General features: G+C 46.9%; 1 protein-coding gene across 3 annotated transcripts in view; it reads left to right on the top strand.

Annotated features, from left to right (window-relative positions):
* TRAF7 (TNF receptor associated factor 7) overlaps positions 1 to 26,368 on the top strand; it is a 183,420-nt gene that overhangs the window by 151,249 nt on the left and 5,803 nt on the right. For all 3 annotated transcript variants that reach the window (XM_086940486.1, XM_086940485.1, XM_086940487.1), the window contains 4 exons: positions 4,847 to 4,969; positions 10,712 to 10,831; positions 13,202 to 13,333; positions 18,931 to 19,050. In XM_086940486.1, the coding sequence (XP_086796612.1) occupies positions 4,847 to 4,969; positions 10,712 to 10,831; positions 13,202 to 13,333; positions 18,931 to 19,050 (495 nt within the window). The remainder of the gene's footprint in view (positions 1 to 4,846; positions 4,970 to 10,711; positions 10,832 to 13,201; positions 13,334 to 18,930; positions 19,051 to 26,368) is intronic.

The following is a 26,368-nucleotide window of genomic DNA, read 5'->3' as shown; positions in this document are numbered from 1 at the left end:
ACAATGCCAATAGCTCTAACTTTTGCAAAGGCGAGATCGTTGCATTGTAAATGCTTGCTTTGATACAGCTAACCTCTTGATGATCACCTCAGATGTTGCAAGCAAGCAGTAACTGGCCTGTCCAATGTAACTACATGCTTTAGTGGATACCTTTTAGCCCAAAGTATTACTAGAGTGGTGGAAACACAGCAACATTACAAAAATAAGTAATAAGATCAATGAGGATGTTTTTAGGTCTCGCCTTTTCCATTCTGAAGGAATGGAAAATGGAGAGAATTCAAGTGCTCAAAATACTAGTCAAACCAAGGGTTTTTTGGTGCGGTTTTCTTCGAGTTCACGTGGCCACAGGCACGAGCTTTTGGGCCATAAACTTTCACGGCCATCTGTTCCCCAGCTCCAGCACCTCCCCTCTCTCTCCCCGTCCCCAACCAGCTTCCCCCAGGCCGTGTTCCCTCCCACCTTTCCTCCTCTCTGTCCCTTCTTTCATTTTTCTGCTTTAAACCATTATGAAAACATCCCCAGAAGATCTAGGAAATGCAGCGGTACAGTACTATTACCTACCATCCCGGGCATTCCACACATATTCCTGTAATGTTGTGAAATATCTACCGCAGCTTTTTGCTGCTGAAGAAACCTGGCCCTTTTACCAGCAGAAACGCTCACTTTTAGACATGTTTACATGCCCAGTGCATAACCGGGCCTTTTTCTCCTTCAAAGTTACTTTTGTGATTCTTACTAAGTTGTTGTGACATCTTTCTTCAGACACAGGCTCATTGGCTATCCTTCCGCTTAAATAATGTTTGTTTCTTCATTGAATGTATCATCTTATCAAGTGGCGTCTTACTTTTTCCGTCCCCCCTCCATACTCAACCCTCTTCCTTTCTTGTACTTTATTTTCTTTTTAATGTGACCTAATTAACGTTCCCTCTTGTATTCACGTGACGCCAACGAGATTAGAACATATTGTGAAAAGCGCAACCTGTTTGCGCGGCAGGGTTATGCTAACAAGATCACCTGTTAACAAGGTCACCCTCGAGTTTCGATAGGCGATCTGAGCGCTGAGAAGGCTGGCTCCTCGCGCTTAGACGACCATTGTCCACAACAGCGGGGGCCCCTGGCAGCTCTCGGTCGGGCTGCGCATGCGCAAGGTCACCAAAGCAGTTCTGTCCGTGCCGCTCAAAGCGTGGCAGTCTGGACGTGTCTCTCTGAGTACATTCATACTTAGTCCAGTCTTTAAGCCCCTGAATCAAGGGTCTTTTCATTAAACTTACCAATCAAGGACTCTGCCTCAGCGAAAGAGCGCATGCGCAGATTTGTGACGCAGCATCACAACCATAAACCTGTTTGGCCTCGAAATAAAGGCAATTACTTATGCTGGAGCCTTTTTAGGTCGAGTAATTTATTACTCGAAACTATTGTGTTGAAACCAACTCTTAAAACCAATGGCTTTGTGAGTGGTTGTATGTGTGAGTGGTTGTATGTGTGAGTGGTTGTATGCGTGTATGGTGGTGGGGTTGTGTGTGGGGTTGTGTGTGTGTGGTTGTGTGTGTGTGGGTGTTTGGGGTTGTGTGTGGGTGTGTGGGGTTGCGTGTGTGGGGTTGCGTTTGTGTAGTTGTGTGTGTTGGGTGTGTGGTTGGGTGTGTGGTTGTGTGTGTGGTTGGGTGTGTGGTTGTGTGGAGGCTAGCCAAAATGACTGAGTGAAAGTTTTAGTGATGGAAAAACGACTTTAATAAATGGCCCAAAAATAAGCTATACAAATGACATAATTAGTTGGCCACAAACCAGCAAACCTTCTGAAGTGAGAAACATCTAAAAAACTGCAAATTGTGTTCTGACTTAGTTCAACTGCTGATTACGGTGTGGGTCGTTTGGCGCTGGACTGACTGCATGTAGTGAACAACGATACATTTATATTGATCAAGTAAAACCAATACGAAATAAATCATTACAGTTAAGCGGCTCAAAGATGCAACATGAAAGCAAGACTACAAATCATAGTATCCAAAATACTATTGGGTAAAATGATCATAACCCTGGTTGAATGTAACATTATGTTTTGGGGCTCGAGCCATGTTGTAATCATTGATGGTCATTAAAAGCTTTAAGTGGAATTACGAAAGAAAAATGCCCCAAAAACAAGTGTATCTTGCAAGAATCTCGATATACAACTGAGCCCAAGGCACTTCAGCCAGGAAAGCAGCACGCTGGACAGGGACGATATAACAAAAGCATGCCAGTTGATAAGAGCTCTATTTACATTCTCCTGGTGTCGAGTGACATTTACATAGAGGTTGCAGAAATCACGGGTGTGGTGCAAAGGTCAGTCCTACTACGAAGGAAAGAGTTGGGGGCATGCTCAGTCAGGATCGTTGACTTAAAACACAGCTGAACGACAAGAATATTAAAGGACGCAGGTGGTGTCACTTCCTCCAGAGGACAAATGGATAGTTATTAGAATCAAATAGTTAATAATAAAAAATACGAAATGACATGTCATGTTTCGTTTGTGACAGACGATAGTTTGGTTGCTTTGCGACTGCAAAAATAAAAACATCCAGAATATGTCTGAAAGTATGCACTCTCCATGAACCCTCCCCTTTCAACTGCATAACGGTATCCAGAAAACAAACAGAACCATGCGGCTGACCCACACATACAACCACTCACACATACAACCACTCACACATACAACCACCAACACAAACAACCACTCACACATACAACCACTCAAACAACTACACACACAACCACACACAACCGCACACACACACACAACCACACACACACACACACACACACACCTGTCGCCCTCACTCTATCTATTCCCCTCACTCTATCTATCGCCCTCACTATCTCTCTATCGCCCTCACTCTCTATCAATCTATCTATCTATCGCCCTCACTCTATCTATCGCCCTCACTGTCTATCTATCTGTCGCCCTCTCTGTCTATCTATCTATCGCCGTCACTCTGTCTATCTATCGCCCTCTATCTATCGCTCCACCACACCATCACTCAGCACCACAACAGCATCACTCAGCACTACCACAGCATCACTGGTTCAAATATGTTCTCTCAATGTTTGAAGCTTTATTGCAAATGTCACAAAAAAATGTTAATATTTCACTTCTGTTCTTGGATTTTAGTCACTGAACATAATCTTCACAACAGTTATTTACAAAAGTTTAAGCTATTGCCATTAAAAATTACAATCACTTTTATTTAAGTATTAATTATTTAAAAAAATTAAAAGCCAATGTTAATTGTAATATCAATACATCTAAGTAAAGGCAATACAAAACATGTGACATTACAAATACTAAAAGTGTCACATATGCTAAAGTTAAAAGTATTGGCATTGTAAATCACAAAACATAAATATAAAATGTCATTTACAAAACCAATAGCGCCAACTTTCCCACTGCGAGACCTATTGGCAACGCCAGTGCTTGTTCTAGTACAAACTGTTGTAGATTTTCACACTGTGCATATTCAGACCATGTAAGTGTTGGGTTTAGAATATGATATGATCTACTGTAATCTCTAAAATCTCGTCTAAAATGATCTCTGCCTGCTAACTAGTAGAAAGACAGACATTCTGGGGAAGTAGGTGGGCCAACTATTGCAGGGCGCATGCAAATTAGTGTTTGTAAGCTATTGAGAACATTTTATAATGCTTGCCTGAAGAGGACACGAAGAAGACTTCCAGCATTTTGCTGAGGGGCACGATAAGTGGCGATAATGTGTGCCAGACCATCTCTCTGTGGGTGATCTGCAAGGTAACAGTTGACCACAAGCTGAGTATTATGACAGCATGCTTAACCCTGATTAGCTGGGTTTACAACTGAGGTTCAAACAGAGGTCTTTATTATGCCATTTTATAGCAGTTTATTTATTCAGTTAAGGGTCAGTGATCCTCTTTAGCAAATCAAGACACAGGCAATCCATTGAAGGGCTACAACAAGGAGCATAATTGCATAGGGGTACAGCACCATTCTGGTCAGTAAAGTTACTGTTAAAACTCAAAAGCTGTCCTTTGAAAGAACTTGAAGAGGTCAAGACATGGTCAATAGGGGTTGAGGTGTTTCTTAAGTGACCAGTTATGTACACTGTAGGGTAATATGAGTTCACTACATCAGGTCATGAAGGTTATAGCCACAGAGAAGTGGGTGCTGCTGACCATTTGTCTTGGACATAGACTTTCTGCATGAGGGTGCAGTAGAAGGGCTTCTAACAGAGATGGCACAAGGATGTAATCCGTATACTTCCTCATAACCAAGAAAGATGGGTGAACTTTAATATCAATAGACAACCTAATTTGCTAAAACGATTTGTACACACATTCACATTTAAGATGACCACATTGCAAGTTGTCTTTTTGCTGCTTTAAGAGAAAGATTTCCTTGCTACCATAGAATTTTCCACCTTCCTGCATAAAGTCAGCAACCAGAGTTTTTAATAAAGGTTTCCTCCTAGCCAAGGAAGGTTCTTTTTAGCAGTGTTAAAGGTGCTTGTAGCAAAAAGCATTACACAAGTAACCAACACAACATAGCATGTATGTGGTCTTCATTCTTGAGTGACTGCATGTCAGGTGGTGTCTGGATAGGGCCCTTATGATGGATAATTCTCCCTGCAATTTTCTCACGTAATGAATATCCTCCTGATGCCATGCTGGAGCCAGAAAACCTTTCCTACAGCAATAGCTCTCTTAAACTGCTGCATGACACCATTTGGGGAGGATGTGAATGATACCTGAAGATTGTTTAAGTAAACTTGTTATACAGATGACTCAATTTAACTTCAGTCCATTGTTCACTTTTTCCTACTTTCTTGTATGTTCCCTGCAGGTTTGGGATATTGTGGGCACAGAGCTGAAACTGAAGAAAGAATTGACTGGGTTAAATCATTGGGTGCGCGCACTTATTGCCTCCCAGAATTACCTGTACAGTGGTTCCTACCAGACAATAAAGGTATGTGCAAAAGCCAAGCTTTAGTAGTCTCAGTGTGAGGTGTCTCATGGGTAGGTCCTTGTTTTCTCTACCGTCCTATCTTTACTGTGTGTGAAATGTCTAAGATTACTCTCATCGCTGTGATCAGATTTGTGAGTCTCTGGAGAATGTTTTTGTCTTTTTATTTTCCGTATTTGTCCGTCTCTTGAGGTTGATTTCCGCTCTCCGTCCATGTCTGTGTCTCTCTGCAGGAGGCCGCTTGTGAAGTCTTGTTGGTCTTATGTGGATTCTCTCACCGTTCTGCCATGGCTGCCTCAGCGTTGGTCCTCATCAGTCTAATAAGGCCTGAAGGCCACAAGATGAGCCCTACTCTTTCCGCCCTGGTTTAAAAATCTATGGTGTTGAGCTCATGGAATAAAATACTTAATCTCTTTTCTTAGACATAGAAGTCTCAGCAAGGGGACCGCCTTATGCTCTGCTTGATTCCTAGTAAACTCATCTGCATTAAAAAATGTAGGTTGTGGGGTAGATGCCTCAGTCTACGTCCAGGCATGAAGCGCTCAGGAAGAGGTACAGGGTTGTCCTTTCTCTTCTCTGGTATGGAAATCTGAAGGAAAGGAAGTTTCTCTCTGCCAGGGGTAAGAGAGTGCTGTGGTTGGCAGGACTTCCCTGGTAATAGATTTGTGTTATTTTCAAACCCTACCTGATTAACACGAATGCACTAGTTTCTTAGAACCTCTGATAAGCATGGGGCATAGAAAGCTAACTAATAGTAATGATAAGAAAGTTTCTGCTCGATCACTATTTTTTATCTGGAACTGCATAAATAAAACAAAGAGAACTGCAACTTTCTGCTAGCTGACGGCTGCAGAGACCCCTTTTAATGATTACAGTCCTGAGGCTATCCTGCTTTTTACGAATATGAAGTAGAAAGAAGCATGAAAGGTTACATTTGCTTACCTTCCGTGCACATCTGCGAAGCATAGTGTCATTGTTCCACAGCAGCAACCAAAGTACTGTGCAGAAGTGGCCTCTACATAGGGAATCATTGGAGACAAAGGTATAGAAGAATGCTATCATTAGGTAGTAGCAGCATTCACTGACATATTACTGAGGAGATATTGTTGAGAGGTCGCTTTCCGACTGGAAACCCCGCAACAGCATATAATCTGTAGAATGTTTATGCAAATGAAGTAGTTTTTAGACTAATAGAGTAGGGATCTGTGGTGAAATGTATTTGGGGAATATTTAAGGTTTACCATGCTCTAATTAGGACTGCTGAGATTTTTATAAATATTATCATTATTCTTATACATGATTATGAGAATACATAAGATTTGTACAAACTGCGTAGAAAAGAACTAATTATTGGAAAAAATTAAGTATTGTATGTTATCACGTTCTGGGGACTAAGTTGAGGATTCTACAATACCCGATGCAAATACGAGATAATTTGTTTGTCTTACTCCTAACACCCCCTATCTAACTTGAGCATAACTCATTAAAGAGAGGTGTGAGGGATACCTGCCTGTTCTCCTTTTCTCTGAAAACGGTATGACAAATATTATTTACTTTTGAGGATAAGAAGCTCTACGAACTGTGCCCCCTTAAACAGTAGGGAACATGATAGAAGTGTACCCTTTCTGCCACATTTTGCATGTGTCAGCGGGAAGGCTGTCACACATTTTGTCTCATACAAGGATGCTGTCCGCTGTTGCCATGTCTGACATCTCATCGGAGGAATTCATTCATCTCTGCTCATGTCTGGGGTCATAGGGTGAACTTGAACCTGAGAGGTGTCTTGGGGGCTCAGATGGCTCTGGAGAGTGACCTGCCAGCCGTAACGCGGCTTGAGGCCCTGCATATCCTTGTTGCTAGAGGGAACTTAATGAGTGCCCTATATGTGGCACATAGCCTTCTCAAAGGTCTTGACATGCAACCATATTGTTAATGGTCTGGGGAACTGTGGGCGCAATGGGACCAATGCAGAATCGGTTCCTCAGTCGGGAATTGAGTGGCACCTTGGCACCCTCCCAACTTCTTTTCAGGAAGGGAGTGGCGTAATGGGGCATAGTTCTGCTTTGCTTTCATATGTTTTCTATTGGGCTTTGAATTTCCAGACGACTTTGACAGCAACAAGGACTGTTTGGTATAGCGGCCTTGGGAGCAGAGGGTGTGTCATCGCCCTCGATTTGGGACTTACATGAGGTCTGTGACTCTTCCTGTGTTTAGGCCGGGTGGAAAGATCTCCGGGAGGAGGCTGCAATATCTGTATCATGAAGAAAGAAGATCCTCATAACAGAGCTCTCGCTGAGAAGGCTCCTATCCCAGGGCAGGAGGTTTCAGAGATTGAAAAACTCTCATCTGCATTAACACTTTGAGAACCTCACTTCCTTGAGCAAAGATGCCTGCAACTATGTGTATGCTGAGAAATAAATGTTGAACAGTATTGTGGAACTTGATTCCCAGCTATTTAGAGAATCCACATATAGCTGAATGCCTGAGAGGTTTCACGTTCAGTAGATTTGCCGGGATGATTTGTGATACCTGTAATAATAGGGGAGTTCCAGATGAGCAATTCTGTCAGTGGAAGGCCTGGTTAGCAAAGTTGTTAGTGGAAGTTGTTCCAAGCAAAATTGTTGATGAGGTTGATTAAAAGCAAAATTATGGTGGAAACAAAAAATCAAAAACCCTTTTTATGGAGCATTAAACAATGTTGCTTAGTTTGATCTGCAGTCATCATGTGGGATAACTCTGTAAAGATGTACTTAAATCCTTTCCTTCCGTGACACAGCAAACCTGTGATCACACCTGAAAATTGTAAAGGGTATTATGATAGAGGTGTCCAAGTGTGTAAAATACAGGTAAAGTTAGGAGAGAAAAAAATTTGAAGATGGATTAGTAAATCAGAGGAAATGTTTCTATTATAGAAAAAAGAGAGGGTGGTGGTTTCCCTCTTGTGTAGATATGTGGACAGGGTTGTTTCAGGTCTGTCCTCGTGGGAGAAATTAGTCTGGGATATCACAAACGCAAATCTCTATAGTTAAAGTAAAAGTAAGAAGGCAGTTTTACCAAATCAGTAGTGATGTGACCACCACCCTTTTTTCCCATAGCGTATGCAAACTCTCATCCCTCTTGTCACAAGGCCTCCTTTTGGTTAAAACTCTTACTGTTCGTTTGCATTCAACATAAATAAACCAGATGAACAAGTACTTTCAATAAAACTTTGCAAATAAATAAACACCAGAGGGGCACTGGTGAGGACGAAAAGGAACAGGACAAACTGAAAGTCCTCTTGGCCAACCTTGAACCGCAGGTACCGTCTGTGGGACTGCAGGATGGTTACATGAAAATATGCATTCTTCTGGTCCAAGGTCTCCATCTGATCATCTGGGTCCCCAGGGAACATAGAACCTTGGTCAGAGTAAGCATTTTGATTTTGCACTGCCACAGGTAACATCTAAGATGGACTGATGCCCTTTATCATTCTTTGGCACGAGGAAATACAAAGAGTAACAACCTATCCCTAATTTTCAGTCCGGACCACTCTGTGACTCCTTTGGAGAGTGAAGCTCGCACCTCTTGCATGAGAAAGATCAGTTGCTCTGATGTGGACAGCGGGTACGGCAGGGCCGAAAGAAATGGAATGGCATAGCCATACTGAACGGTTCAGAGTACCAACCGGTCAGATGTGATAGATCTCCATCCTGGGAGTAAGTACTGGATCTTGCCTCCCATAGGGGTTTATCTGCTACTAAAGGCAGAATGGAAACTTTTGCCCCAAGGAAGGGGGCTAGGAAGACCTGCCAGAACCACTTCCCTGGCCCCAAAAAGAGTATGGTGACTGCTGTGCGGAGCTGGGGAGACTAACAGTGCCTGTATACCAACCCCTTGGAGAAGCCTTGAAGCCCCTAAACTGGCGAGGGAACGGTCTTCAAGAGGTCATAAGGCCCAGGGATCATTCCGTGTCCTTATAACGTTCTAAAGCGGGACCGGCTTTATCGCTGAATAGGTGTGAGCCCTCAAAAGGCATATCCATAAGGGATGCCTGTATGTCACCCGATAAACCTGTGGATCGTATCCACGCATGGCAATGGATCACCAGACTAGTGCTGATTGCTCATGTCTGAAAATCTGAAGTATCTAGGAAAGCACAAAACACGTATTTAGCTGCATCTTGGGCATCATAAAAGGTTTGAGCCAAGGAGACCCTAAATTCCTCCGGGATAACCGGCAAGATCTTGCTGGCCATGGCCCAGAAGATGTGCCTGTAGCAGCCCAGTAGTTAAGCCATATTTACCGACTTCAAGGCGAGGCTAGAGCAAGAAAACCTTACATTTTCAAGCGCCTGAGTTTTCTTTGACTCCCTGTCCGAGGGTGGTTGTAGGGAATAAATTGTGATTCATCCCCATCCACACCGTTATCTATGAGTGGGGGAAAGCTCTGGTCCGAATTGGAACAAACTACACGATGGAGCCTTAGTATGCCTCTGTGATAAAGGAGGCAGGGGATCAGCTGCAGGCGGTAAGATGACTGGGTTCATTATTGCGGATTCAGAGCGTGACCTTGGTCACGGTCAAGACAAAGCCAGCTCCGGGTCAGACATCGGAGTTGGTGACGGATCGTCCTCTGGCATGGCTGAGATCTGTACCGGCTTTGATGGGAAAGGGACTAGCGCAGGTCTTGGATTTAAAGTGAGAAGTCTTTATTGTAGTCAGCACTGAACCTGAGAGGTGTCTTGGGGGCTCAGATGGCTCTGGAGACTGACCTGCCAGCCGTAACGCGGCTTGAGGCCCTGCATATCCTTGTTGCTAGAGAGAACTTAATGAGTGCCCTATATGTGGCACATAGCCTCCTCAAAGGTCTTGACATGCGACCATATTGTTAATGGTCTGGGGAACTGTGGGCGCAATGGGACCAATGCAGAATCGGTTCCTCAGTCGGGAATTGAGTGGCACCTTGGCACCCTCCCAACTTCTTTTCAGGAAGGGAGTGGCGTAATGGGGCATAGTTCTGCTTTGCTTTCATATGTTTTCTATTGGGCTTTGAATTTCCAGACGACTTTGACAGCAACAAGGACTGTTTGGTATAGCGGCCTTGGGAGCAGAGGGTGTGTCATCGCCCTCGATTTGGGACTTACATGAGGTCTGTGACTTCTTCCTGTGTTTAGGTGACATTCAGCTTTGCTTCGTGGTCCAGGATCGCCTTCAGGTACATGAGGGTGCACTTATTGCATGACGTAGAGTTGTACCATGAGCCCAAACACCAAAAGCACACCTAGAGTGGGTCCTTGACCAAAATCTGTTTTCTGTAGTTGAAACATGGTTTGAAGCCAGTACTTTTTTGGCGGGGACATTATTACTTTGCACACTGGATTCATTATTTGGATACTGTCGAAAGACCCCACGAAAGGGGGTACAAAGTTCCAGATCTGCATTTGAAGGTTCGAAAAGAAAGGAACTCACACCAGCGTCAAGGGGTGGCACTTATATGTGGCTCTACTTTATCATATCCAGGGTGGAACAAAGCCAACTTAGTGCCGCACAGCACCACTGAGTGCCACACTGGAGCACTATTATGAAAAGTTTCCAGATCCAGTCTGGCACCTCGGGAATATTCTAAAGGTGAGGAATCTGGGGTTAGAAGTATCCATCAGAAAAGTAATCATAATTTACTATGTGGAGGATCACATGCACCACAGTGACATGCATAATATTCTGCCGCAAACCTTTAACTTAGCCTCTTCTTCCTTCCCATTTTCAGATTTGGGACATCCGCACCCTAGATTGCATCCACGTACTGCAGACATCTGGAGGGAGCGTCTATTCCATCGCTGTGACAAACCACCACATTGTGTGCGGAACATATGAGAACCTCATTCACGTAAGAGCCTCACAAATTCTTGACTTGCTGTAGTGGACAGTGTTTGGCTGCTCATTTTTATTTGGCACTTGGAAGAGAAGAGCAGGACATTGTGTACAGTGTGGGTTATTAAAGTGACTTCTGATTGTTCAAAAAGTATAGGTTTATTAGTGCTTTTAGCTCTGGGCCCGACTAGAAAACCTCAGCTCATAGATTTAGGTAAGTTTATGGTACAGCCCAGGGAGACGTAGATAGATATTCCTTAACCAGTGGTATGTTGAAGCATTTCCACCATTCCCAAAATTGTCAACGGTTTCAAGCTCAGGTGGTATAGAATCACATGCTCTTTAAGCAGTTTCTGTTCTAAATTATGACACAGTACATACGCTATAAATCATTCCTTGACAAAGAAAATAGGACTGGTTTTAATGTGCCACCATGCAGCGTAAGCACTTTAAAGCCAGCATAAGATCCCTTGACTTTCAGTACAGTTCTGTTTTTGTTTCTATGCCAAATACAATTTTGATGTCAGGGCAACCTATATTATATTCCCCCTTTACACTGATTGCAAGAAAAGAAGGGCTAAAATTAAGACTCCCTTGCCACCCGACTTTCATTTGATACAGAAAAAAAGAGGAATGTATTAAAGGCTATGAAGCTTTCTTTATAGACTGCCTTTTGCTTCTAGGAACCAAGGAGAAAAAAAAACTCTATCCCAGCAGCACTAATGAGGAGGGGACAGGAGGATGGGTTATTGAGAGGAGTTGGCAGGCCGATGGAACCCAGGAGGAAGGAATGAAAAATGATGGTGGGAACAAGAAGCACACAAAGGGATACCAGAAGGGAGGAATGAAAGATGTTGGCCTGCAGAGACACAAAGAGCACAGAGGGTAAAAAGTGAGGTGTACGAGGCAGGAAGAAGAGGGACCAAGAAACAAAGAGTAAGACACAGGGGAAGCCAGCAGGAGCCATCAGAGACTCCTATAGTTGTAAAGTAGTCTGTTATGCATGTCCATGCAAGCCCTGAGTTGAAGGCAAAAAGTTGCATCCTCACAGCCAATATCCTTAAGTGAGAGACAAGTACTCCTATTGACTAAGCCAAGATGTTAGACTTTATGTTGACTTTGGCTGTCAAGACAATATTAGAGAAGAAATCAACATCCTAGGTCCCCTTTAATTAATGGTGGAACACTAGAAGTGCACACAATGCATCCAGTGCACGACGGCTGTGGGTTTCTTTTGATTGTTACTTACAAAAGTCCAAACCACCATGAAAAGCGTGCAACCACACAAACTGTGTAGGTAGTTTGGGAATCCTCTCTTGGATTGTGACTCTTCCAGTCCTGCCCAGCTATCGGTCTTGTCTGACTTGCCAACATTACCAGATTGTCTCAAGGAATTGAGTGGTCTTGAAGTGGACCTATTTAGCGACAAGGAATAGATGTAGTGTCTGTCCCTGCTGTGATAGAGTTGAGATAGAAAGGAAAAAGCAAAGGCTTTCAGAAAAATTACCATTGTCAGACCGCAAGCAAGGGAAAGTGGCCTCACAATGCCAAGATTGTGAAGAGCGTGAAAAATGAAGGCACCCTTTCGGAGGAGAAACACGTTTTCAGTGGAGGGAGACCGGAGAGGTATCATAGAGCAGATTAAGATCATGATGGAGTATTGAGGAAGGAGAGCACCCTTATCTGAGACATTGAGCATTGCATAGAATGGGAGAGGCTGCGAGAGACGGTCATCCTAATGGAGTCCCGAGTGGTCTCATTGAGAGGCTGCGGGCAACAACGGGAAGAGAAGCTTTTAATAGATGTCGATTTGCCTCTACATATACAGATGGGGCAAAGGCCTCAGTAGAAACATAGTGAAAACCTTAAAGTGTATGTTCCTCAGTGATAACAAACTACAGAGGACTGTGGGTGCTCCAGCGAAAGGAGGTATTCATCACAGGGGAGTGTACAAGATTGAGTAACTACAGCACCTCGCAGGGGAGTACGTGTATGAAAGAGGAGAGATGGCTGTCTAGAGAAAGGCAGAGTTGATGCTGCAGAAGAAAGTAGAGAAGCCTCACAGTCTTACTTTGAGAACACCTTCAAAAGTACTCCTCATCATGAGATGGAGTGCTCCAGCTGTGAACTTTAAGAATTCTTTAGATTTTATGTTTTTTCTCTGTTAGCATTTTAAAAAATAATTGCATTTTAAATAGGGTCAGAAATAAGGCTGACTTTCCTGGGCCTTTAGGATTGATATACTGGACCTGCAAGCTTTTACATACACCCTCTCAGAATATGATATGGGCATGCATTGTGGCATAAGATAAAAGGGTTTATTGGTGAACGTGTTTCTATGTGATGCGATTGTACCTGATGTGATGACTCTCTCTTTGTTTCCTAGGTGTGGGACATTGAGACAAAGGAGCAGGTGCGCACTTTGACAGGCCATGTGGGCACCGTCTATGCCTTGGCAGTCATTTCCACCCCAGACCAAACCAAAGTTTTCAGCGCCTCATATGACCGGTCACTAAGGGTAAGAGTACTAATTCTTAATATGGTTTGTAGCCTCTGGTTCTGTGTTGCCCCAAACAGTTGTCCATTCCTGGGACGGCATCAGAAAGGATAGCACACTGGGAGAGGAGGGAAGGTTCCTTGTGTATCCCGCCTCATCCAAGGCGATGTCTGAAGCTTGAGCCTGGGGCTGCCGAAGGATTATGCTTGTGTAATGTGAATGAAGGTCTTGATCATCGGAGATCTGTCATCCTCAGCTCCTTGAACCAGAAGAGGGGGTGTGCAACACCTTCACAACTAGACCCAAGCATCCATGTGCATGGATGGAAAACTGCCAAATGGAGCATAAAAAGGATTCCATTCGGTGACGAACATTCTGCTCCACCCCCGCGACCCGCCCCCGGGGTCGAGAACAGGCACGGCGCAAAAAGAGGGTGAAAAGTGAAAAATGTTAATAGAGTAAAAAGTGAAAAGATTGAGCAAACAAGGGGAAAAAGAGATGAGACGCAGGGGGTAGCCTGCGGGGGGAGGAGGGCCTCGAATACCAACTGGCAAGTGTCAGTGCGCAGCTACCAGGCGGAGCTATGCAGGGAGGGAAGCAGTTCACCGAGAAGGTCAATGAATTAGCTCCTTTTCTGGTACAGCAGCCGCCATTTAGTGTGAGGGGGAGGGCTAGACAGCTGGGAGGCGGGAAGGGGGAAACGCTGTGCTGAAAGCGGCCCGCCCCCTTCCAGGGCTGCACTTCCAGCCTTTTAGCTGTCCAGCCCCCTCTCACACTACTTAATGGCGGCCACGCTGTGGGCGCACCAAAGACAGGCCCGTCAGCGCCCGGACCCTCCACTAGTACTACGCCAGCACCCTCCTCGCCCACGACACCGGACACTATGCCGCCTGCCAACTCACATTGCTGAAAGACACCCAAGGACCTTTCTCCTGCCGAAACCGAAGCTGCACCTTCACTCACCTCCGCACTCCAGCTCCTCTTCCTACAGCCCGGCAGATCCACAGCTCAACCGACCTGCTCAGCTGCATCCTTCTCAACACGTTCGCCCTCCACAAACCCGCCACGGAAATCTGGGACCTCCTCGACTCCATCTCCCCTGACATCCCCTGGACAAACCCCAGTACGGGCACAGACATCGCCACCGCCATGCCAGACGGCTAAAAGATCACCTGCAGGGACTTGACTGACCAGGAGGAGGCATCGCTATCGTCCACAAGAACTCCCTCCGCCTGACCACCCACTCGGACAACCCATCAACAACCATGGGACATCTCCACTTCCAGGTCCAGACTAACCCTACCCTCACCGGCACCCTCGTCTACAGATCTCTCGGCTGCCACCCGACCTTCACTGACACCATCATCAACTTCATCGCACCCCAGGCTTTCACATCTACAGACTACATCCTACTCAGCGACCTCAACTTCCACCTGGGTAACTCCAATGGCCAGAACACTGCATCCCTTCTGGAGAACCTCATCAACATTGGAATCAAGCAGCTAGTCACCTCTCCGACCTACGCCGTGGGACATTGCTCGACCCAGTCTTCTCAACCAGTGAAAACATCTCCTGCAGCCACACCTCTGAACTCCTCTGGACCGACCACCACTGCATTCATTTTGGCTTCACAAAACCCACCGTACACCACTACACCCTAGCTGTAACTGGAACAAGGTCACCAAAGAACACCTCAGCCGCCACCCTCCGCACAACCACACTGCCGACATCCAAGCACCCAGCAAGCAACACTCCAAGAAAGCCAGTTGGTTCACTGCCGCCCTCCACGAGTCTAGACATACCTGTAGAAGGCTCAATAAGAGATGGAGGAACAACAAAAGCCCGAAAGCCCATGCAGACTTCAAAGCCGTGGTCCCCACACACCACCTCCTCCTGAAAACTACAAAGAAAACAGCCCTCCAGGACAGAATCAACGCTAACGTACACAAAGGCAAAGAACTCTTCGCCATCGTCAAGGAGTTTGCCAAACCCAACAGCGAGACCACAGAATTCTCACCTTCCCACGACCTTTGCAAATAATTCGGAACCGACTTCCACCACAAGATAAAGCAGATCTACAACTGCTTCAACACGCAAGACCCTCCCATCACCACACGTGACGACGACGACCCGCCAACAGATCCTGCTCAACAGATCCTGTGAACGGGAACCCCTCTCGCTGCGGACGACACTCTAAAGACTATGATGAGTATTCACTCTGGAGCACCCTCGGACCCCTGCCCACACCACATCTTCCACAGAGCCGCCGCCTCACTCGCCCCTGAATTACGCCGTACCATCAACTGCTCCATCCAGACTGCCATCTTCCCCGCCGACCAGAAACACGCAGAGATAAACCCCCCTGCTGAAGAAACCGTCTGCCCACCGAACAGACCTCAAGAACTTCAGACCCATCTCCCTGCTTCCCTTCCCAGCCAAGGTCATTGAGAAGGCCAACAATGCCCAACTCTTAGAGTTCATTGAAGCCAACCATGTCCTGGACTAGTCTCAAACCGTCAGGCACCACAGACTCAACATACTCTCCTACGCTGACGACATCCAGCTGATCCTCTCCCTCACCAACGAGCCCACAATTGCCAGAAACCACTTCCACGAAGGGATGAAGGCTATCGCTACCTGGATGAGAGACCACTGCCTCAAGCACAACTCTGATAAGATCTAAGTCCTCATCCTGGCACCCAACATCTCTGCTTGGAAGACTCCTGGTGGCCCGCCACGTTAGTAAACCACCCACTCCCATTCACGTACTATGTACAGGAAACCTCTACATCAGACTGAACTGCTCACTCACAATGAATCGCCAGATCAACGGCATCTTCCCCTCATGCTTCCACACTCTTTGCCAGCTTTGAAAGACCCTCAGATGGATCCCCTTAGAGGTCAGAAAGACGGTCACCCACGCACTCATCAGCAGCAGACTCTACTACAGTAACGCACTCTATGAAGGCATCATCCAGAAACTCCTCAAGAATCTCTAGAAAGTTCAGAACGCCGCAGCCAGACTGGTCCTCAAGGCTATACTTGTTTGTTTCCTCGTAACAATATACCATTCAGAACAGTTATATTTACTGTCCCCAGCAGGGGAGTTTAAGTTCACCGGTTTATTTAACTATGCACAAGTTTAGGCGTAAATTACATTTAAACAGAAAAACATTTCGGGAGCAAGATGTTAATGCATCTCAGCCCTTCTCTTGGTGAGGTCCCTAACTGACTCCTGGTGGACTACTTCAACACTGAGAATACTCAGCAGCACAATACTTTGCAGCACACTTGTGCATGACTTCACACCACAAGAACTCACCCTTTATTTCTTCTGAATTCCACTTTTTCTCAAATCCAGAGTCCCAAGCAGAGCGCACACGTGCATTACGATATTTCGAGAATATCAAAGGGTTTTTGTAAGGTCAATCTATTTTTTGCCAATTATGGTACCATCTGGACTGGTCTAGTCTTCTCCAAACAGACCCTAGGTAGGTGGATAGTGTCTTGCATTGTTACCTTATATGACCAAACTATTAGAACCCTACCTGGTAAACCTTGTACCCATTCCACAAGGTGAAAAGCCACTAATATGACTCTAATGAGGAATGTTCCCATTCCTGACATCTGTGATGGGGCCACTTGGAGATCAGTCCATACCTTTACTGATCAGTATTGTCTGGACTGTCTCCAGGATAGATACTGTGGCTTGTCAGGCTTTTATTCATAACTTATTTGACAAAAGGTTCTGTTCTGTGGCTCTGATCGCGCTTTCAATATTGGGTTATCTTGATATTCCCCTTCTACCTTTCATAAATGTCAGAGGGAATCTCATGGTGAATAAGGAAATGGTACTTAATTGTAATCCTAGTTTTTTCCTCATGGGTATGCCCTCTGAAAAAAGCTCTTCCTACCTCTATGCATTTCAGGTTGACCGGATTCAAATGGCTTACTTTAGATTCATATCTTCGCAATGCTCTAAAGATGAGCTTCCTAACCTACAGCCTTCTGGGCCTGATACGCCAATGCAGTCATCCAAGGTTCTTAAAGCAGGGTTGAATGTGCATTGTTTTACCTTGGGTCACTATTTCCTGTTTATGGTGTGTAGTTTATTTTATTTTAAGTGGTATTTCTTAGCCATATGTATGGCTGGTTTTTCATTTTGGCGAATAGAACAAAAAGCTGTAGATTTTTCCTTTTTCAGCATGTTTCCTTCTATTTGATTGGCTTGGGAAACATGAAAGTGTCTTAATTTGTGTTCTGGGGTCTCGCACATATGCATAGGTGTTCTGCCTTTTATGAATTCAGATGGACTACCCATGGGGGAGAACAATGCATTATCTGACCAATCAAGGGGCAAAATGATCCAAGCTCCTATATTTTGAAGCACAGGCAGTTTAAAAATTATTTGTTGCGACAGACTTGTAAATTGCAAATGTTCACCTTCCCGGTGTTCAAATTGCAAGAACAGATGCACTCAGCATTATTTGCCGGAGAATTTCAAGTCTGCAATTAACGACCATGTACAGGATCATATCCTCGACACATGGGTGTATCCACAGTTGCAGAAAACAAGAAATTTTTAGGTTTCGCCTCCATGTACTACTCACCAGGACAAAATGGAATACCTTTTCATCGACTGGACAGGGAAGGTTTTGCAAGCATTTCTTCTGATACCCCTGATTACGTCCGTCATCACCATGCTGGCAGACTCCTGAGTAAAGATTATTCTCTTAGTGTTAAAATGGTCACACTAGTGGTGGTTCACTGATCTTCTTCACCTACCAGTGTGACTGCATGTGAGACTTCCATGCAGCTTGGAACACCTCCAAAAGTTTGTCCAGATCCTGCACCCCCAACTTACCATCCTTGAATTTGTTACCTTGTCTTCTGAGCTCATACAAGATGGTTATTTGAAAACTCCACAGGGCTGTATGGGCATCCTGAAGGAAGTCCAGGGCCCATATGCTAAACTTTTGTTGGGATGAAATGCTATTCTATTTGAATACTTTTGACGGTCAATGAAGATCCCCAGTAGGTGAAGCAACTTAGGATCGCAGTTAAGTAACTTTGCTTCTCACAACTTGAACATTACCTTATGGCCTCCTCCACCCACCATTCAATATTGGTGTTCTCTCTCCTCAATAAAGAGGGAATGTTCTTGAAAAAATGTCTTTGATGGGATATTCGGCTCTGGCTTGGATTAGCAGTGCCCCTTTGCAGCAGGCAAATGGATGCACAGTTACTTTCTACAGCCACAAGCTTGCACTTAGCAAAACATTTAAATACACTTTACAAAAAACACTTTGTGCTATTTGTCTAGTAGGCATATAGTAGGTGGTTGGTTTATGAATATACATTTTAAAATAAAAAATTACGTTTTTTGTCTTTTGTCCTTTTATCTCTGTAATCTAAAAGAAAACGTTTTGCAGGGTATAGCCAATTACTTGCTTTGCTGATGTGGTGGGGCCTATGATGGATCTGTGATTGGCCTGTAAGAAAGTTTGGTGTTGGGTCATGGATGATCTAAACAGGCCTCAGGACTGGCTTGATCCTGGCTGGCAAGTCACAATCCTGTTTTCTATCCCTTTAACTAACTTTCTATCCTAATCTCATAGGTTTGGAGCATGGACAACATGATCTGCACCCAGACTCTGCTCCGTCACCAGGGCAGTGTCACTGCCCTTGCTGTCTCCCGGGGGCGTCTATTCTCTGGGGCTGTGGACAGCACTGTCAAGGTAAGGGGATAGGTTATACTGTTTGGATGAGGTCACTGCATAATAGTTGCAATGTAGTTCTGGGAACCTGGAGATGCCAAGAGCTGCTTCAGTTTCCATTGTGTAACATACAAACTAATAACTTGGACAAAATGACCACCTCACAAGTGCCATAGCTTGTTTTTGCTAGTATGTCAGTATTTCGGTAAACGAGATAAACACTGAAATTGTATTGATCTTAATTGCACTTGGGAACTATACTAGCAGCAGTTTGAGTCATTTTCCAACCAAATCGACATAAGGCGTTGTATATAGTGAGACAGCAGCTGAGAGGGTGAAGCTGTGGGGCATCTGTTGCAGTTCGGGACTGCTTACGGTTAAAGGTGTGAAGCTTCTTTTGTTGTTCAGACAACTGGAGAGTAAAGTGGAGGCATCTGTTGTAGTTGAAGCATATCAATGGAAGTGATGGTACAAGCTGTCTGTTGTAGCTGGGATAGCTGAGAGATGCTGTAGTTTGTGATAGCTGAGAATTGATGACGTGTTGTATTTGGAAATGGCTGAGAGGTTAAGGTATGTGTTGTTGATGGGGATAGCTGAGAGGTTAAGGTATGTGTTGATGGGAATAGCTGAGAGGTTAAGGTACATGTTGTTGGGGATAGCTGAGAGGTTAAGGTATGTGTTAATGGAAATAGCTGAGAGGTTAAGGTACGTGTTGTTGATGGGGATAGCTGAGGGGTTAAGGTGTTTGTTGATGGGGATAGCTGAGAGGTTAAGGTTTCTGTTGATGGGGACAGCAGAGAGGTTAAGGTGTGTGTTGGGAACGGCTGAGAGGTTAAGATGTGTGTTGATGGGGACGGCTGAGAGGTTAGGGCGTGTGTTTTTCATGGGGACGGCTGAGAGGTTAAAGTGTGTGTTTTTGATGGGGACAGCTGACAGGTTAAGGTGTGTGTTGGGAACAGCTGAGAGGTTAAGGTGTGTGTTGGGAACAGCTGAGAGGTTAAGGTGTGTGTTGGGAACAGCTGAGAGGTTAAGGTGTGTGTTGGGAACAGCTGAGAGGTTAAGGTGTGTGTTGTTGATGGGGACAGCTGAGAGGTTAAGGTGTGTGGTATTGATGGGGACAGCTGAGAGGTTAAGGTGTGTGTTGTTGATGGGGACAGCTGAGAGGTTAAGGTCTGTGTGTTGATGGGGACAGCTGATAGGTTAAGGTATGTGTGTTGATGGGGGCAGCTGACAGGTTAAGGTGTGTGTTGGGAACAGCTGAGAGGTTAAGGTGTGTGTTGGGAACAGCTGAGAGGTTAAGGTGTGTGTTGGGAACAGCTGAGAGGTTAAGGTGTGTTGTTGATGGGGACAGCTGAGAGGTTAAGGTGTGTGTTGTTGATGGGGACAGCTGAGAGGTTAAGGTGTGTGGTATTGATGGGGACAGCTGAGAGGTTAAGGTGTGTGTTGTTGATGGGGACAGCTGAGAGGTTAAGGTCTGTGTGTTGATGGGGACAGCTGAGAGGTTAGGGTGTGTGTTGTTGATGGGGACAGCAGAGAGGTTAGGGTGTTTGTTGTTGGGGACCACAGAGAAGTTAGGGTGTGTTTTGTTGATGGGGACAGCAGAGAGGTTAGGGTGTGTGTGTTGTTGATGGGGCAGCTGAGAGGTTAAGGTGTTGGGCACCTGTTATAGTTGTGGACATAGATTGGAGTGCTAGTATGAGGTATCTTTTGTAGTTGGGGACAGCTGTGTAGTGAAGGTATAAGTCATTTTTGACTGGGTTCTACAGAGGGAGGTGAAGTTGAGACATCTGCCATTGGGTTATTCGAGAGGTGAAGATATAAGACATCCAGTGTAGTGAGGAAACTGCGATGTGAAAGTGTATGGCATCTGTGGTTGCTAGGGACAGCTGACAGAGGTGACACTATGAGACATTTCTTGTAGTTGGTGATAGTGAGAAGTAAAGATTTAAAACATCTGGTGTAGTTAGGGTAGCTGTAATGTGATGGCATGTGGCATCTGTGGTTGTTGGGGACAGCTGAGAGGTGATGTTAGGAGATGTGTATTTTAGTTGGGGATAGTGAAAGGTGAAGGTATGAAGAATCTGCGGTAGGCCGGGACAGCTAGGAGGTGAAGGTATAAGGAATATGTTGCTGGGGCCGGCTGAGGTAGATGAAGTTACAATATGTTCGAGGCATGTGGGCTGCTGAATTCATATCTGTGCATAGATCGCCACCTAGTGTTGGGTCCGGATGATTGCACATTGTTGTCCTGGAAGAGTCTTCGAAGTATCACGAGATAGGTGGCTCCTCCCCTGGACTACAGTGCGCATGGGCATCGCCTCCATCCCCAGATTGTTTTTTTCCGCCATTGGGTTCGGATGTGTTTCGGTTCCCTCTGTCGGAACCGATAGTTGTTCAACTTCTACTCGAGACCAAAAGGTCTTTAGGCTGGGCGTCGGTATAGTTGCGTGCGGGTTTCTTTCTGACTCTCAGCTCCGATCTCTTGCTGCCCTTCCACGTGCCTTCGGCGCGGACGGGCCTACACTACACTCTTGCTATGGAGCGAACTCCGTTTAAGAAGTGTCCGGTGTGTAACTCTAAATATTCACACCTTGACGTGCACCCTGTGTGCAATACCTGCTTGTCGCCGGATCACCGCGAAGACACCTGTATGGCGTGTTCGAAGTTCCGGAGCAAGAAGACTTTAAAGATTCGCCGGGCTAATAGGCTCCAGGCTCAGTTATCGGCTACGGCGCCCCCACCAGACGACATTTTCCAGGAATCTGTCGAGGGAGAAGACGACGTGCAAGGTTCGGACTCTAATCCCGCATCCGAAGGTGACACCTATGACGAAGGTGCAGAGAACTTTGACGAAGTCGCCGACGAGGTAGGGGACGACGAACAGGCTTTTGCCACTATGGGTGATAGCTCAGAGGAGGAGCATCCCCAACGAGACTCTGGGGTTATTACCCCTCCTACGGCCCAGGTCGAGGGATCGCCTTCGGGCCTTACCCAAGATCTAACTATGAGTCCTACGTCCCCGCCTCCGGGCCCGGTCACGGACACTTATGAACCATCACTTACGTCGAAGAAAACGAAAGTGAAGCCAACTGGTCACGCACCCTCGGATGCGAAACCGAAAGTGAAAGTGGCGCTGGTGAAGAAGGTTCTGGAGGCGTCAACTTCCAAGGAAACCAAAATGGCCGACTCAAAGAGCCACGCCAAGATGGCCGACCCGAAGTCCTCGGGATCGGTACCGAAGGCGAAATCGTCCGACGCGGCTGCGTCGGCTCCGAAAGGGGTCGTGAACCCGAAGTCGGCTCCGAAAGGGGTCGTGGACCCGAAGTCGGCTCCGAAGAAGCGCCTGGGTGACGACGAGCGTGGCCAGGGGGCCTCGGCCCCGAAGAAGGCGCATGTCGAGCCGGTCAAGCCCTCTCCGGCCTTGACGAAGAAGGTGGAGGAATCCTTGCAGCGGATTCGAAAGGACACTGTGGCGCCGAACCTCGCGCCTAAGCCTGCGAAGGAGCAAACGCCTATCCGTTTCACCTTTCCTCCCAAGTCGGCGCCAAAGGCCTTCGCGCCGAAACAGAGTGGACCCTCGAAGGAGGTATTGGCACCGAAAGCGGCCTTGGTGGTGTCAAAGCTTCGACTCCAACCCCTTGCCGAAGAGGAACGTCGTGAGGTAATCATCGACGCCAACACCGGAAAACTGTCGCTCCTCAAAAGGAAGATCACGACGGAGCCGGCGTTAGAACATTTTAAGATCCCTCTCAAGAACAAACGGGACTCCGAGGGCTCTTCGGCTTTGGTGGAACCTGTGTCCCCACAAACACTGGGGTACTCGCCGACGCATTCCGTCGCGGCCGGGGCGGACGAGGAGGATGCCGAGTACGACTATCCGGCGTACTCGGATCCGGAGGAGGAGCACGTTCCGTGGTCCGCCGGAGGCGACCCGGAGGACCCGCAGGGGGGTCCGGACGCTCAACTTTTCGCGGCCAAGACGTCCCCGACCGAGGATTCGGCGGCCTTTAATGCCCTGATAGAGAGAGCTGCTGCTAACCACGACGTCGAGCTGCACTCGGACCCCGTGGATGTGGACTTCTTGTTCGACACCTTCTCGGTAGCCGAAAAGTCAGTCAAAACGCTACCGATGCTGAAGGGGGTGCTTAAACATGCAACAGAGGTTTTCAAGGAGCCCACCCGAGCCCGTGTGGTCAACCCTCGCATTGACAGGAAATATAAAGCAGCGCCCACGGATCCGACATATATCAAGGGACACTTGCCATTGGACTCCCTGGTCGTTTCCAATGCTCGGAAGAGGGCAAACTCTCAAACTACTGGTGACGCTCCTCCCCCAGACAAAGAGTCCAAGATCTTCGAGGCCTCAGGCAAACGGATTGCTGCACAGGCAGCTAATATTTGGAGAATATCTAACACCCAAGCCTTGCTTGCACGTTATGATAGGGCCCATTATGACACATTAGAGGCCATACTGCAACACTTGCCTGACCAATACAAGGAGGCGGGGGAGATGCTGATTCAGGAGGGCAAACTCATTACAAATGCATCCATTAAATGTGCGTTGGATGTGGCAGACACAGCCTCCAGGGCTATCAATACTAGTGTGCTGCTTAGACGCCATGCCTGGCTTAGAATTTCGGGGTTCAAACCCAACATCCAAACCACTATACTGAATCAGACAGTGAATCCTGACCATCTGTTTGGCCCAGAGGTGGATGCCACACTGGAAAAGATGAAAAAAGATACGGAAACTGCAAAGTCCATGGGGGCTTTACAAAGTCAGCAGTTTCGGAGTGGTTCCTTTCGCCGCTCAAACTCCAGAGGCACCTCAAGGGGACAAGCAGCCCAGTCCACACAATATTTCAAGACTAACACCCAAGCCTCGTATAACAACAAAAATAGAGGTGGTTACAGAGGCAATAATGTCAAGGGCAGGGGACGTGGAAACAATAGCTCCAGGTCCACCGCCAACAACAAACAGTGACGTCTTGTCACTGCCCCCCGGCCACGCAACACCGGTCGGGGGGAGGCTCCAGCAGTTCCTGCCGGCGTGGAAGTCCATCACCACGGACAGGTGGGTGAGGTCTATTATCCAGTACGGGTACTGTCTAGAGCTTACGTCCATTCCACCGGACATACCCCCAAGGAGCCGTCCTATGTCAGGCGAGCACTTGACCTTGTTGCAGCAAGAAGTTCTAGTCATGCTGCAAAAAGGGGCGATAGAGCTCGTTCCATTGCAAGAGCGGGGAACAGGGGTTTACTCCCTGTATTTTTTGATTCCCAAGAAGGACGGATCCCTCAGGCCGATCCTGGACCTCAGGCCCTTGAACTGGTACATCCTCTCGGAGCACTTCCATATGCTCACGTTGCAGCAGGTGCTTCCCCTGCTTCAACAGGGGGACTTCCTGGCTACGCTGGATCTGAAAGATGCCTATTTTCATATTCCCCTGCATCCTTCCCACAGGAAGTACCTCAGATTCACGATCTTAGACCAGCATTACCAGTTCAAGGTTCTGCCGTTCGGAGTCACCACGGCACCAAGAGTGTTTACCAAGTGCCTAGCGACTGTGGCGGCGCATCTCCGTCGCCAGCACGTCCACGTCTTTCCCTACCTGGACGACTGGCTCATTCAGGCAAGGACAGAACAGCAGTGCGTCGACCACGTGTCACGCACCATTCATCTCCTGCACGATCTGGGATTCTCTCTGAACTACCCAAAGTCCCATCTCCAGCCCGCCCACGTGCGACAGTACCTGGGTGCGACAATCGACACTCTGGCAGCCACCGCGCAGCCGAATTCAGTGAGAATCGCCAGTATCCAGGCGCTGATCCAACGATTCAGACCCCAGCACTCGCTTCCAGCGAGGGTGTTCATGCAGTTGATAGGCATGATGGCCTCCTGCATCTCCATTGTCCCGCACGCGAGACTACATATGCGTCCGCTTCAGGAGTGCCTTGCACGTCAGTGGACTCAGGCTCATGGGCAACTGACAGACCTAGTGTTGGTGAGCGGTCGGGCATACAACTCTCTGCATTGGTGGAATCCACACAACCTTTGCAAGGGCCGACCATTCCAGGAGCCTGTCCCACATATTATCCTGACGACGGACGCCTCTCTCCAGGGATGGGGAGCGCATGTACTCCATTACACTGTGCAGGGACTATGGACACTACAGCAAAGGAAGATGCACATCAATGTGTTGGAACTGATGGCAATCTTCATGGCCTTGAAGGCGTTCAAAGTACATCTGTGCAACAAAGTCGTGTTGATCCGGACGGACAACATGACGGCCATGTACTACATCCAGAAGCAGGGAGGCACGCACTCTCCACAGCTGTCTCATCTGGCTCAGAGCATGTGGAAGTGGGCCATTCAGAGGAACATCTTCCTCATGGCAGAGCATCTCCCGGGCAAAGACAATCAAATGGCGGATCTGCTCAGCAGGCACAGCCATCAGATGCACGAGTGGGAGATACATCCATCAGTACTCCAACCGTACTTCCAAAGGTGGGGTCATCCAGAGATAGACCTGTTCGCCACAAAGGAGAACGCAAAATGCCAAAGCTTCGCCGCCAGATTCCCACACCCCCAATCACAGGGCAATGCGATGTGGATGAACTGGTCAGGCAGATTTGCGTACGCTTTTCCCCCAGCACCTCTGATACCGCTGGTGGCACGCAAGCTCAGGCAGCACTCGATGACTCTCATCCTGGTTGCTCCAACGTGGGCTCGCCAACCATGGTACACCACGTTTCTCGAACTGTCCGTGGTACCGCATCAAAGGCTTCATCTCACTCCCAGCCTTCTGACGCAGAGCCATGGCGACATTCAGCACCCAGATCCGCAACAGCTCAACCTGGCGATCTGGCTCCTGAAGTCCTAGAGTTTGGCTACCTCAATCTTCCTCCCGATTGCATGAACATCATTCGGGAGGCAAGGAAGCCCGCTACCAGAGCTTGTTATGCGGCTAAATGGAAGAGGTTTGTCATCTACTGTGCTAACCACAATATTGACCCGCTAGATGCTTCCATTCAAAACATCATTTGTTATCTTTTTCACCTGTATCAATGCAATCTGGCATACTCTTCCATCCGCATTCACCTGTCTGCTATGGCAGCTTACCTCCAGAATAGACAACACCTGTCACTCTTCAGGGTCCCTGCTATCAAGGCCTTTCTGGAAGGACTCAAAAGGGTCATTCCACCTAGGACCCCACCAGCTCCAGAATGGAACCTCAATGTGGTTCTTACGAGGCTGATGGGTCCTCCCTTTGAGCCACTGCACTCTTGTGAGCTTCAGTTTCTGACTTGGAAGGTTGCGTTCTTAGTAGCGATTACT

Source organism: Lissotriton vulgaris, chromosome 10 (genome assembly GCF_964263255.1).
Source record: "Lissotriton vulgaris chromosome 10, aLisVul1.2, whole genome shotgun sequence".
Lineage (NCBI taxonomy): Eukaryota > Metazoa > Chordata > Amphibia > Caudata > Salamandridae > Lissotriton > Lissotriton vulgaris.
This window is presented reverse-complemented; position numbering and strand designations above follow the sequence as displayed.